The 14,566-nt window shown below is 44.6% G+C and overlaps 1 protein-coding gene across 1 annotated transcript; it reads left to right on the forward strand.

Annotated features, from left to right (window-relative positions):
- Positions 1 to 9,625: 9,625 nt before the first annotated feature.
- LOC118676987 (casein kinase II subunit alpha'-like) lies at positions 9,626 to 10,789 on the forward strand. Its single transcript, XM_036351692.1, has one exon. It carries the CDS (start codon positions 9,658 to 9,660, stop codon positions 10,705 to 10,707), a length of 1,050 nt encoding a protein of 349 aa, XP_036207585.1. The 5' UTR covers positions 9,626 to 9,657; the 3' UTR covers positions 10,708 to 10,789.
- Positions 10,790 to 14,566: the final 3,777 nt, after the last annotated feature.

A 14,566-nucleotide genomic window follows, 5' to 3' on the forward strand; every position in this document is an offset into this window, starting at 1 on the left:
ATGGCCAATGATTTAATCAAGTATGTCTTTTTAATGAAGCCTCCATTAGAAGCCCTATCTAAACGTGTCCAGAGAGCTTCTGGGTTAGTAAGCACATGGAGGTGCTCAGAGGGCACCCAGAGAGAGCATGAAAGTTCACACCCCTCCCCTGACACCTGGCCTTATGCATCTCGGCATCCGGCTGTTCCTGAATTTTATTCTTTCTTAAATAAACCAGTAATCTTATAAGTAAATTTTTTCCTGACTCCTATCATCCATTTTACTAAATCAGTGCATGTCATAGTGACCGGTCGTTCTGCCACTCAGTTGATTTGTATATTAGCCTTTTATTATAGAGGATTGAACTTGAGGAAGATAAATGTAAATAAAATCATAGAGGATGCTGTGGTAATAAAATTAGATATATAAGCTTATATCTTAGCATAGCATGCAGCACAAAATAATATTTCAGTATCTGTGTGTTGAATTAGATGGAGATTAGGCTACAATCATTGCAATAAGCAAAAAGATCCATTGGTTATGCATTTCAGCATGACCTACTGTTGTATTGCAAATCAGCGAGCCGGACAAGACACCTTAACCAACCAATTAGTTAGGAGTCATCTTTATTGCACGCAGGTTCAGAGCAGATTACCTCAGTCAGATTCTGAACAAACACAGGAGGAAGCATTTCCTTTTTATATCCTTCTTGTTCTTTGTGTAAGTTATTTTTGTAGACAGCTTGTCACTTTGAGTGCATATCATTATCTAGCAAACACCTGTCATATCTATACAGACAACTTATAACCTTGAGTATATATCCATATAGACACCTGTAACTTTGAATGAAGAAACACTTGGCATGAGACTATGTGATTTAATATCAGTATTAGTGTATCAGCCCCTTTAGATGGCTAGCTTGCAAGATCAGACAAGTAAGTTTATCTTTTCTATTATTCAAGCTAAAAGCAAAGTTATTTTACAGTCTAAAAATAACAGACTTGACCTACAGAATAAGAGACGAAGAATAACAGAGTAGTTCAAACAGCAGTTTTTCCAAAGGAGAGATTACTGTGCTTCACTACAAACCGTAGATCACTAGGAAACAAGGGGTACAATAAAATTTTTATCAGAGCAAAATAGTAAGCAAGTTTGAATACACTGCTCCTATACCACCTCCTTCAGTTTGATTCTTCACTATGAAGAACAAAGAACATGGGATAGACCATGAGGCTCTAGCACCTGCATTATGACCAGAATTATACGATCCCCCCTTTAGAGAGAAGATTAAAGGACACTGTAAGGAGATGTGACAGCAATGACTGCAAACAACTTTATAAAAAACGAGCTCTCTGGTTTCTCAGATGTAAATGAGCCACAAAAGTTTTAACTTCAAAGTAAGAAAGTGCAGCTGTTACATCTTGTTCAGGAATGGCTTTCAAGATTTCATCTACATAAACATCATCTGAAGGGATTGGTATACCCACATTTGAGATGTTTAACAAATGCTACAAGTAACAACAGTGTTCCTATGAAAAACAACTCAACAAACACCAGAGAGAGAGAGAGAGAGAGAGAGAGAGAGAGAGAGAGAGAGAGAGAGAGAGAGAGAATCTGGGGGGTGCAAAGAAAGAGGGAGAATTTTGACTCATTGTTTTGAACTAATAAAGATCAGCAATGTGGGGGGTTGGAGGGGCAATGGGGGGATAAGGACACATATGCAATACCTTACATTAGAGACATTACAGAGCTCTCACTCTTAAACTTCCTTACATACAATAAATAGGATGATTAAAAGAAACTATTTCAGGTCTCGCTCCCTCCCAGGAGCACACCCATGCCTTCCCCCCACCTTCTTTCCCCACAGCCATGCATCTCCTGAACTCTAAGGGGCCCCACTAGGCTTGCAAACAGGAGAGCAATAGGCAGTGGCAGCTCACCCAGGCAAAGCCCCTGAACCTGTCCCCAAGGCCCCTTTTCTCTGACTTCTTAGTGAGCCAAAGCAGCCAAGCCTAGCTCATTTCCCCAGCCCTTTCTTATATCATGACCCAAGCTTTAATAAACATCCTCTAATAAAATAAAACTAAATTTAAAAACTATCTCTTTAGATTATAATTGCCTATAAGCTTCTTGGCAGGGACTGTCTTGTTCTGTGCATTTGAATGCCTGCCCAAGAGACTGATACAGCAAGGCAGGTAGGCTCCCATGGGGGCTCTTTCCTCTCTAGTTGCTGCTGCCCTAAGTTGGGATTCAGGATCAGCACATCCAGGGGGACATCAGGTGCCTGACTGTCACTTTGAAAAGAGTCTTGGCTTCCCCAAAACTAAAGCCAGCCACAGGTCCCTGTCTGTCAGACAACAGGCAGGCTGTCCTCCCTGCCCATTCTTCAGGGGTCACTCTGAATCTGAAATCAAGTCTTCAGTTCCAGATGAAGTGACATTTAAACATGGACATATCTGCGCACAAATCCAAGAATGGTCTTAGCCACCTCTCAGCTATTAGTTGCTCCTTCCACCCCTCTGTCCCTCCTTTACAGGGTTTTACAAAAACTGGGGTAGCTAGTCATTGTGACAGGAAAATGGTGAAACAATGGAACCGAAAGTAAAAGCAATTCAAGATATTTTTATAGTTAGCAGAGGCATCTGAACCACCTGGAAAAGGCATGAATATGGCTGTTTGGTGCAGGCTGAGAGGAAGTTACAAAAATTCACTTACTCAATTCACTCACACCTTAGTGAACACACTCCACCAGATAACAAGGAAGAGCCTGATTTGGGAGGGAGTGGGGAAACACCTGTCCAGGTCTGCAGGCCTCTGTGAGTGAGCAAGGAAGCATGACATTTGGGAACATGTCAAGGTAGTGGGGGTATTTCCATCTGCACTCTCTAGATATAGTCTATCCATCCCAAGCACAGATTAGGAACAACACAGTTACCACGGATGCAGCACAAGGCCATACCAAAGATACAAAGGCTTGCAGGCACTGCCATCATGTGGTAACTCAGTATCATAAATCTTCCTATGAAAAGTGCTTTATTGAGATCAGTATAGATTTCACAGAAATGTGGTTCTAATAAAAATAGAAATTCACATATGCAAATATATCATATGTATGTAATGATAATTTTGCCTCTATATGTCTCCTGACATAAACATTGGCTATAATTGTGGGTTCTTTAAAGGTTAATTGAAATTATGAGAGAAGTAGTAAGGTCTTAAGCTCCTCTGGAGAGAATGTGTTTTAACTTGGTTTCTCCCTCCCAGAAAAAGAGATTTGGATGCACATAATTTATTTGGGAAGTGATGACAGGAAGCCAGAAAAAGGAAGAAGAGAAAAAGGGATAATAAGACAGAGAAAATGAAAAAGTAAAAAAGGTGAATTATTGAGTTAACATTGTGAGAAACTGAAGATCAATCCCAATGCAGATTCTATGAAGAACAATGTAGAAGAGCAGTGTGGGGATTTACCCGACAACCCATGTTTCCCATTGATGGAGAGTTGCCATAGGAATCTTTAACACACCCCCTAAACTCACAGGCTTTGCTTGGGCAAACCGGACTGTCTTTGACACCTTAAAGAAAAGCCTGAGGGAATAGAAGAAACACTTGAGATAGCATGATGCTGACTGGTGCCATGACTTCACTGCTACAGAGGCAAGAGACAGAATGAGCAGACAGTATTGGAGGGGAGTAGAGGAGACCAATGAGGGGGGAAAGGGAACATTATTAGCAAAATATTCAGTGTTCATGGATTGGTATAATCAACATCATTAAAATGTTCATATTACCCAAAGCAATCTATTGATTCAATGCACTTCCTATTAAAATACCAATGGCATATTTCACAAAGGTAGAACAAATACTCCAAAAATTCATGAGGAACCAAAGAAGACCCCCAAATAGCTGCAGTAATCTTGAAAAAGAAGAAAAAGTTGGAGGGATCACAATATTAGACATCAAGTTATACTATGAAGTCACCATAATCAAAACAGCTTGGTACTGGCATGAGAACAGGCATATATATCAATGGAACAGAACAGAAAATCCAGAAATTGACCCAAGCCATTATGTTCAAGTAATATTTGACGAAGGCAGCAAGAGTACACAATGGAGTAAAGATAGTCTCTTCAAACAACGGTGCTGGGAAAATTGGACAGGTACAAGCAAAAAAATGAAACTAGACCACCAATGTACACCATACACAAAAATAAACTCAAAATGGATAAAAGACTTAAATGTAAGTTTGAAAACCATAAAAATCCTAAGAGAAAACATAGCTAGCAAAATGTCAGACATTTCATGTAGCAGAATTTTCACAGATACATCACTTAGGGCAAGAGAAACAAAGGAAAACATAAACAAATGTGACTACATCAAATTAAAAAGCTTTTGCACAGCAAAAGAAACCAGCATATTTTCCAGTGATACATCTGATAAGGGATTAATTTGCAAAATATATAAAGTCTCATACAACTCAATAAAAAGAAGACAAACACCCCAATTTAAAAAGGAGGCAGAGGACCTGAATAGACACTTCTCCAAAGAAGACATACAAATAGCCTAAAGACATGAAAAAATGCCCAACATCACTAATTCTCAGAGAGATGCAAATTAAAATGACAATGAAGTTTCATTCTACACCCGCCAGGATGGTTACCATCAACAAATCAACAAATAACAAGTGCTGGCAAAGGATGTGGAGAAAAGGGAGCCCCAGTGCATTGCTGGTTGGAATGCAGTCTGACCAACCACTATGGAAAACAGTATGGTGTTCCCTCAAAAAATTAAAAATGGACCTTCAATTTGACCCAGTGATCCCACCTCTAGGAATATATCCTAAGAAGCCTGAAACAGCAATCAGAATAAATATATGCACCCCTATTTCATAGCAGCACAATTTACAATAGCTAAGATCTGGAAACGGCCCAAGTGCCCATCAGTAGATGAGTGGATAAAAAAGCTGTGGTACATTTATACCATGGAATACTTTGCAGCAGTAAAAAAGAAGGGTCTTTTACACTTTGAGACAGCATGGAGGGACCTGGAGAGTATTATGCTAAGTGAAATAAGTCAGTCACAGAAAGACAAGTATCACATGATCTCACTTATATCTGGAATCTAATGAACAAGATAAACTGATGAACAAAATAGATCCAGCGACATTGAAGCATGCAACAGACTGATGTATTTCAGAGGAAAGAGAGTGCAGAGTGGGGATGGGAAGAAATTAACCAAGAACTTATATGCATATATGGATAACCCATGGGCACAGACAATAGTGCAGTGAAGGCCTAGGGAGGGGGCGGGAGGGGAGTGGAGGTGATCAACAGGGGGAAAAGGGGAGACATCTTTAATATTTTCAACAATAAAGATAAATTTAAAATAAATATAAATAAATACACAAGTAAGTAAATAATGCACTATAAAGTCTTAAATAATAATAGTAATAATCGGTCAGTATGCTCCTTAACGTATGTGAGGTAAATAAGTAATTGCTCCCCCTTTTCTTAGCTTTACAGAGAATAGATATTGCCTCAACCCTATGATTATTATTCATCATCTTACATCTCTTAAGAGTCATTAATTATCCTAGCCAGTTTGGCTCAATGGATAGAGCATCAGCCTGTGGACCAAAGGGACCCAGGTTTGATTCTGGTCAAGGGCATGTACTTTTGTTGCAGGCTCCTCCCTGGCCCAGGCCCTGATCTGGGTTCATGCAGGAGGTAACCAATTGATATATTTCTCTCACATCGATGTTTCTTTCTGTCTTTCCCTCTCTCTTCCACTCTCTCAAAAATCAGTGGAAAAATGTCCTCAGGTAAAAATTAAAAAAAGAGAGAGAGAGGCATTAATTAGAACCTCAGCCTCATTCGATAATAAAACTAGAATGTGATGTATAGAAAATATATTAGTACTATAATATATGTTAATCACCTATCATATTCCAGGCACTGCACTAAACATGTTCACTGTAAACATATTATGTATGTTCACTGCCATACCTCCTGTGATTCTCAGTGTGATATTTCTATTTATCAATCCATTGCCTCTGAACTCTAAATCTGCCTTCATTACCTGTCCCTAAAAAAAAAAAAAGAGAGAGAGAGAGAGAGAGAGAGGAACACTTTAACACTCTATTTTTCTTTTGCAAACTATCCAAAAGATAAGCTTTGTCAGTAGAGGATGTTAGGAGCCAAAAAACCAACCAACTAACAAACAAAAACAAATCTAGTAAAAAACTTCCTTTAGATGTTAAAAGACAAATCAGTTATTTTTAATATTTGCTACACATAGACATCAACTGGGCTTCTTTTACAAAATACTCATACCTGAATTCTGGATCCATCACAGAGACCAATTTAATAGGTCTGGACTTGAAGCTGAGCATGAGTGTTTTTCAGAGATGCTTCACCATTAGGTGATTAGGTGATTCTAATCACATTCAAGGATGCGGGCAATGGCATAAAGCTTCAAAGAAAGCGTAAACTAGAAGGAAATCTGCGCCCCTCACTCTCAGGGGATTATGCTCAAGGATGATTTAGTGCCTGAAACCAAGAGCATGCCTAAAGATGAATGGGATTATATCAAAAAGGAAATAGAAGCTAGCTTAATGGGACATCCCATAGGCAAATTTGGGACAATTTTAACATGAAAAAGAATCCTATATAATAAAAGGGTAATAAGCAAATTTACCCTAATGGCCAAATGTGCGAGAACAACCAGTCGCTATGACATGCACTGACCAACAGGTGGAAGATGCTCAACACAGGAGCTGCCCCCTGATGATCAGTGCACTTCCACAGGGGGAGCGCCACTCAGCCAGAAGCTGGCTCATGGCTGGCCAGCGCAGCAGCAGTGGCAGGAGCCTCTCCCGCCTCTGCGGTAGTGCTAAGGATGTCCAACTAATGCCTGGGGAGCGGGCCTAAGCCATTAGTTGGACCTCCCCTGAGGGCTCTCAGGCTGCCAAAGGGATGTCTGACTGCCAGCTTAGGCCCAATCCCCCAGGGAGCAGGCATAAACCATCAGGTGAACATTCCCCGACAGGCCGCAGACTGTGAGAGGGCACAGGCCAGGCTGAGGGATCCCCGAGTGCATGAATTTTCGTGCATCAGGCCTCTAGTTATGACTATAAATGATTATAATCATACTAGAGCAGGGGTGGGCAAACTTTTTGACTCGAGGTCCACAGTGGGTTCTTAAACTGGACCGGAGGGCCAGAACAAAAGCATGGATGGAGTGTTTGTGTGAACTAATATAAATTCAAAGTAAACATCATTACATAAAAGGGTACGGTCTTTTTTTTTTTTTTTTTTTTAGTTTTATTCATTTTAAACAGCCGGATCCGGCCCGCGGGCCGTACTAGAGGCTCAGTGCACAAATTCGTGCACATTGAAAGGAAATTAATTAGAAGAACTATTTTAGAGGCTGGGAGGGACCGTAGCAGCACTCCAGGGCATATCTTGCCCAGTCCCGATCAGCAAGACCCCAGCAGCAAGCTAACCTACTGGTTGGAACGTCTGCCCCCTGGTGGTGAGTGTGTGTCATAGCCACTAATCAAGCAGTCAACCAAATGGTCAATGGAACAGTTGGACACTTAGCACATTAGGCTTTTATATATATAGACTAGAGGCCCGGTGCACAAAAATTTGTGCACTCAGGGGGAAGGGGGGGTCCCTCAGCCTGGCCTGTGCCCTCTCGAAGTCTGAGACCCATCAGGAGATAACGACCTGCTGGCTTAGGCTTGCTCCCAGGTGGCAGAGGGCAGGCCCAATCCCTAGGTGCAGCCCCTGGTCGGGCTCAGAGCAGGGCCGATTGGGAGGTTGCGATGCCACCCTCAGTCACGTTCAGGGTAGGGCTGATTGGGGGGTTGGGGCACCGCCCCCTGTCACACTCAAGGCAGGGTTGATGGGGAGGTTGCAGCGCCACCCCCGTCATGCACAGAGCAGAACCAATCAGGGGGTTGGGGCGCTGCCCCCTGTCACTCACAGAGCAGGGCCCATCAGGGGGGTTGGGGTTCCGTACCCTGTCATGCACAGAGCAGGGTCCATCAGGGGGTTGGGGAGCTCCCCCCCTGTCACACACAGAGCAGGGTCCATCAGGGGGTTGGGGAGCTCCCCCCTATCACTCACAGAGTAGGGCTGATAGGGGAGTTGTGGCACCGTCCCCTGTCATACACAGAGCAGGGCTGATGGGGAGGTTATGGCTCTACCCCGTCACACACAGAGCAGGGCCCGTGGGGGGGCCAGGGGGTGATTGGGGCACTGCCCTCTATCACCCACAGAGCAGGGCCGATCAGGGGGTTGGGGCGCCGCCACTGTCACACTCAGGGCAGGGCTGATGGGGAGGTTATGGCTCTACCCCGTCACACATAGAGCAGGGCCCGTGGGGGTGGGGGATTGGGGTGCCACACTCTGTCACACACAGAGCAGGGCCGATCAGGGGGTTTGGGCGCTGCCCCCTGTCACGCTGATCCCAGTGCCAGGAGGCCTCGCGGCTCCGCTGATCCCGGTGCTGGGAGGCATATTACCCTTTTACTATATAGCATAGAGGCCTGATGCATGGGTGGGGGCTGGTGGTTTGCCCTGAAGGGTGTCCTGGATCAGAGTAGGGGTCCCACTGGAGTGCCTGGCCAGCCTGGGTGAGGGAATGATGGCTGTTTGCAGCTGGTAACACACCCTTCAGGGTGGGGGTCCCCACTGGGGTGCCTGGCCAGTCTGGGTGAGGGGCTGAGGGCTGTTTTCAGGCTGTCGGGTGACTGAAGCTCCCAACCGCTCCTTTTTTTTCTTTTTTCTTTTTTTATTCTGGGCCAGCTTTAGCTGTGGCTCCAGCTCTGCGGCCTCTGCTGCTGGGAAAGCGGAAACCCTCCGGCCCAGACTTGTTTGTGTTCTACAATCAAAACTCTGTATCAACTCCAGCTCTGAGATCCCAGCTCACTGAAAGCAGGTTTCTGGAGTTTTTTTTAGCTTCTCTATGTTACTATGTTTCAAACTGCCCGCGCAGAGGCCTGCAGCAGCACGCGGGGAACGTTGGAGTCCGCCATCACTGAAGCCAGCAAGCCTCATGTTCAGTTTAAGCTGCCTGGCTGCCGGTCGCCATCTTGGCTGTCAGTTAATTTGCATATCTTGCTGATTAGCCAATGGGAAGGGTAGCGGTCGTACACCAATTACCATGTTTCTCTTTTATTAGTGTAGATAATCTAGGCAAGTATCTAGATCTAACTTTGAATGTTAGGAAACATGAGGGAAAGGAAAACAAGGTAAATGACATCATGAGGAAATGAGTAGGCATATCCTATGGGGTATCCTATAAGAAAACAAATCCAGTTCGTTCAAAAGGTCAAGGTCATTAAAAAGTGAACAAAGAGAGGCCGCTGCGCCGCGCGAGAGCCGCCCGCCCGCCGCCCCGCCGGCCGCTCCCGGGCCCGGCCGCCCGGCCGGCGCCCCCCGCGCCCCCCCCGCCGCCCCCGCGGCCCGGCCTGGCGTGGCCGCCCGCCGCCTCCTCCTCCTCCTCCTCCTCCTCCTCCGGCCCGCGGCCCGCCGCCTGCTCCGCCCGCCGCCACGCTGCTCCTCCTCCTCCTCCTCCTCCTCCTCCGGCCCGCGGCCCGCCGCCTGCTCCGCCCGCCGCCCCGAGCCCCGCTGCCCGCGGCGCCCAGCGGCGCCCCCCCCGGTCCCGCCCGCCATGCCCGGCCCGGCCCCGGGCAGCAGGGCCCGGGTCTACGCCGAGGTGAACAGCCTGAGGAGCCGCGACTACTGGGACTACGAGGCTCACGTCCCGAGCTGGGGGAATCAAGATGATTACCAACTGGTTCGGAAACTTGGTCGGGGGAAGTATAGTGAAGTGTTTGAGGCCATTAACATCACCAACAATGAGAGAGTGGTGGTAAAAATTTTCAAGCCAGTGAAGAAAAAGAAGATAAAACGAGAGGTTAAGATTCTGGAGAACCTTCGTGGTGGAACAAATATCATTAAGCTGATTGACACTGTGAAGGACCCTGTGTCAAAGACACCAGCTTTGGTATTTGAATATATCAATAATACAGATTTTAAGCAACTTTACCAGATCCTGACAGACTTTGATATCCGGTTTTATATGTATGAACTACTTAAAGCTCTGGATTACTGCCACAGCAAGGGAATCATGCACAGGGACGTGAAACCTCACAATGTCATGATAGATCACCAACAGAAAAAGCTGCGACTGATAGACTGGGGTCTGGCAGAGTTCTACCATCCTGCTCAGGAGTACAATGTCCGCGTGGCCTCCAGGTACTTCAAGGGACCAGAGCTCCTTGTGGACTACCAGATGTATGATTATAGCTTGGACATGTGGAGTTTGGGCTGTATATTTGCGAGCATGATCTTTCGAAAGGAACCCTTCTTCCACGGACAGGACAACTATGACCAGCTTGTTCGCATTGCCAAGGTCCTGGGGACAGATGAGCTGTATGGGTATCTGAAGAAGTATCACATAGACCTAGACCCGCACTTCAACGATATCCTGGGACAACATTCACGGAAACGCTGGGAAAACTTTATACATAGCGAGAACAGACACCTCGTCAGCCCCGAGGCCCTAGATCTTCTGGACAAACTTCTGCGATACGACCATCAGCAGAGACTGACTGCCAAAGAGGCCATGGAGCACCCGTACTTCTACCCCGTGGTGAAGGAGCAGTCCCAGCCCTGTGCGGACAACGCTGTACTTTCCAGTGGTCTCACGGCGGCCTGATGAAGACTGGAAAGCGACGGGTAATGCGGCATTGATGCTTGCCAATAAAACCAACCAACACAACACAAACCTTGAAGGAAAACTCCAGTGTGATACAAAGAAATTCTAGTCATTCCTTCTAAACGCAAAGAAGAGTAAAGGCCTAAAAGTCTGTCAAAAAGAAAGAAACTCCCCAGTCCTAGTCTCCAGGGCGCTGACGCTCCGGCAGCGAGCGGGACGCTGCCCCTAGTTCAGGATCTGAGGGGCCTCTCCCTGTGGAATGCACGGGAGACGGGAGACTCGGAGTCGTACACTCACCTGTGTTTCACAGGAGACCCCCGCTCTGAATATCTGACTTCCTGTCTATTCCACTGTGGTCTGGGTTTCCTCGGGTGAGATTCAGGCTCAAGTTTTAGCCACATGTCAGCAGCCTGTACTGACACACCAGCCTCACTTACGAACAGGAGATACTAAAACGGCGACAGTATTTTTTTTTTAACTCTTTTACAAATTCATGTTTTATGTATTTTTTTATGACATGAGCTCTCTAGGAAATGTACCTCAGCCCTGCAGTTTCCTCCAAGCCTATTAATTTGGGAGCAAACTGCAGTCACTCTCATGAGTTCCCTTGGGTGTCAGCAGACGTCACTTTAAACCCTGTGATGCCACGAACAGGTCCATCGTCTCTTCAGAAGTTAGATGCTAAGTGCGTAACTTGGAGCTCACTGTAACCTTTGTTGATTTGCCTAACCATAAAATCTTGTTGCTATTTTTTTTGTGTGTAGCTTTTTTTTTTTTTTTTTTTTGCAGCCTTGTAAGGAAGCCTCACCATTTCCCAGCACATCCCTGTGTGTGCACCTATTTTAACGCATCTCTGAAACAAAGACGTTTTGTTCACAACCATAACTAAAGCTGGGAGGTCGGTCTTTAGACAGGTCAGGGGGGAGAGGGAGGAAAAAGGTTCTATGAGACTTTATTCAGGAATGACCTATTGGGCGAAGAAAAAAAAATATATCCCCATCCCACCCCCTTTTTGCCTCTTTTTATCCCCATGAGAAGTAATTCCCCGCTGTAATCAGGGTACTCTGCATTTCTAAGCTCTGATGGGTAATACGTGAATGTGATGGCAATGACAAGTCCCTCTCGCCTGCAGGTACATGGGCAGGGCCACCCACAGCCCAGGCGGCGAGGGTCTTGGGGGAGGAAGTGGAGTTCCCAGAGTGAGTAGCAAAGCCTGGGATCCATGTGCCAGCCTTCACGTTAGAAAAGGAAGCTAGATTTTGTTTTAAAAAGTAAAAATAGTGCTGATTTCATTTGGGGGACTTGACATTAACTTGATTTGTAAGCAGTCCCCGCCCCCCAGCTGCAGAGCCGCGCCACAGCTATGGGGACTCGCACAGCTAGGCTGGAGCTCGAGGGGTCTGCCACCACGTCACATTAGGGTTTCTTTATTAACTATTTAATAATGCCATACGTTTTTATAAGGGTAGATTGTTTGTTTGAAAGCATCTGTTTACATTCCATATTCCAATAAAATCATATTGGTATTGGTAGCAGGTCCTATCTCTAAATGTAGATTTCTATTTTTGTCATTTGGTTGGTGGGAACTTGAAATACAAATAAAACTCTTATTTATAGAAAGAAAAAAAAAGTGAACAAAAACCAAAAACATGGGATGCCTTTTCTAGACTGAATCTGAAGAGATATTCAAAAACATACAAGGCATGAAACATGGCCTCAAAATTGAAATAAATAAAACAGCCATGAAACTACTTTTAGAGGCAATTGGGTCAATTTGAATATAGGCTATCAGGTTCTATTAGAGAATTATTCATTATTATTAACTTTCCTTGGTGTGCTGCTTGCAATTTGTTTATTTAGGAGTCCTTATTCTTAGAGGATTCATGCTGAAGTTCTTAGGGGTAAAGAATCTTGAAGTCTTATTTTTAAATGGAGAGAGGGAGAGAAAATAAATGTGGCAAAATATTAACAAATTTTTTATTTTGATGGAAGGTATATGGGTATTCATTACACTATTCTTTCTACTTTTCCATGTTTAAAATGCTTCAATTTAACGTTGGAAAGGAGAAAAAACTATCCATATGCACAAGACTTTTTATAATGCTGTAAAAAAAAAAAAAGTAAAAGACAAAGTACAATCTAAATATTCTGCAATAAGAAATAGTTTAAGCCCTGGCTGGTTTGGCTCAGTGGATAGAGCATCGGCCTGCGGACTCAAGGGTCCCAGGTTCAATTCCGGTCAAGGGCATGTACCTTGGTTGCGGGCATATCCCCAGTGGGGAGTGTGCAGGAGGCAGCTGATCGATGTTTCTCTCTCATCGATGTTTCTAACTCTCTATCCCTCTCCCTTCCTCTCTGTAAAAAATCAATAAAATATATTTTTAAAAAAATAAAAAGAAATGGTTTAAAAGCATTGGTACGGTCAGTCCATCCAGAGAATTAATTCAGTCGGTCAAAAATATTATCTGAGCCCTCGCTGGTTTTGCTCAGTGGATAGAGTGTTGGCCTGTGGACAGAAGGGTCCCAGGTTTGATTCCAGTCAAGGGCACATGCCTGGGTTGTGGGCTTGATCACAAATAAAAAATATTTAAAATATATTTAAATTTACTCAGCTATGCCATCTGTAATTTATTTTTATCACATACTACCCGAAGCCTGAGGATAGAGTAATAAAGAAGGCAGAGAGGGTTTTGGCTCACAGGTAGACTACATTCTACTATGGGAAAACCCAAAAACAGGCAATGGACAATATCATGTCAGATTGGAGTGACACAGGGCATGAAGGAAATGTCAAATGATCAAGGGGCCCCCTAGATTGAGGGGTCATGGAAGGCTACATTGGGGTGGCAGTCGTTGATGTGAGGTTTGAATGAAAAGAAGCCAACCAGGGGATACCTCCTAACTCTTCCTGTCCTCACAAAGGCAAGCCCAGAGTAAAGGCCCTGAGGCAAGCATGAGAGGCATGAAAAGATGGTGCAACTTACATAGAAAATGTTAGTGATATGTTGTTTGTGAAAAGAGTTATATAAAACCACTTCTAGCCCAGGTGGTGTGGCTCAATGGTTGAGTGTCAACCCATGCACCAAGAGGTCACGGGTTTGATTCTGGGCTTGGGGGCTCGATCCCCACAGAGGACGTGCAGGAGGCAGCCGATCGGTGTTGATGTTTCTCCCTCATCAATGTTTCTACCTCTCTCTCCCCTTCCCTTACTCTCTCTAAAAATCAATAAAAACATATTTTAAATAAAAGTAAAGGAGTATAAAATTTAAGAAAAAACACTTCTATTTCACAGTAAGATGCACTTTTTCAGAGATACATCTACAAATAGGATACAGTGGAAACTGTCAGCATGAGAGTATGTCGACATTCACAGGTGACATTTATTACTTGTTTCACTACCTGCTTCTCCTAAAGAATGTGTAAATAAACATGTTACATTTATAGTAAAAAAAATTATGCCTCACCCTTGGGAAGGGGGGAAGGGGGGGTAAAAGAAGCAGCAGCAGAAAAAGCTGCCGGTAACTCCCTGGTGCCAGAATGGTCAGCCTGGACACCAGGGAAGAACTTTGAAGATTCCGCCTGGTAAAAATCCAGCAAGTGTCAAGCTGCCCCATTCAAGATAAGAATTGGGACTGAGACAGGAAAATGGGAGAACTTACTTGTATGCTACCAGCAACAGGAAACTAGCTGAGTCTATCACATTAAATCAAAGAACTACTGGGTCAGTACCCTGGCTCCCGCCAGAGAGCGAAGCAAACTAGAAGGAGCCAGCTGGTGGGAGACAGGTGGGAATCCCAATTCTCTTAACCATTTTACCAGCCAGTTTCATTAGTTTTGAGAAGCATGCCTGCTAATCAAT

Source organism: Myotis myotis, unplaced genomic scaffold (genome assembly GCF_014108235.1).
Source record: "Myotis myotis isolate mMyoMyo1 unplaced genomic scaffold, mMyoMyo1.p scaffold_m19_p_2, whole genome shotgun sequence".
NCBI lineage: Eukaryota > Metazoa > Chordata > Mammalia > Chiroptera > Vespertilionidae > Myotis > Myotis myotis.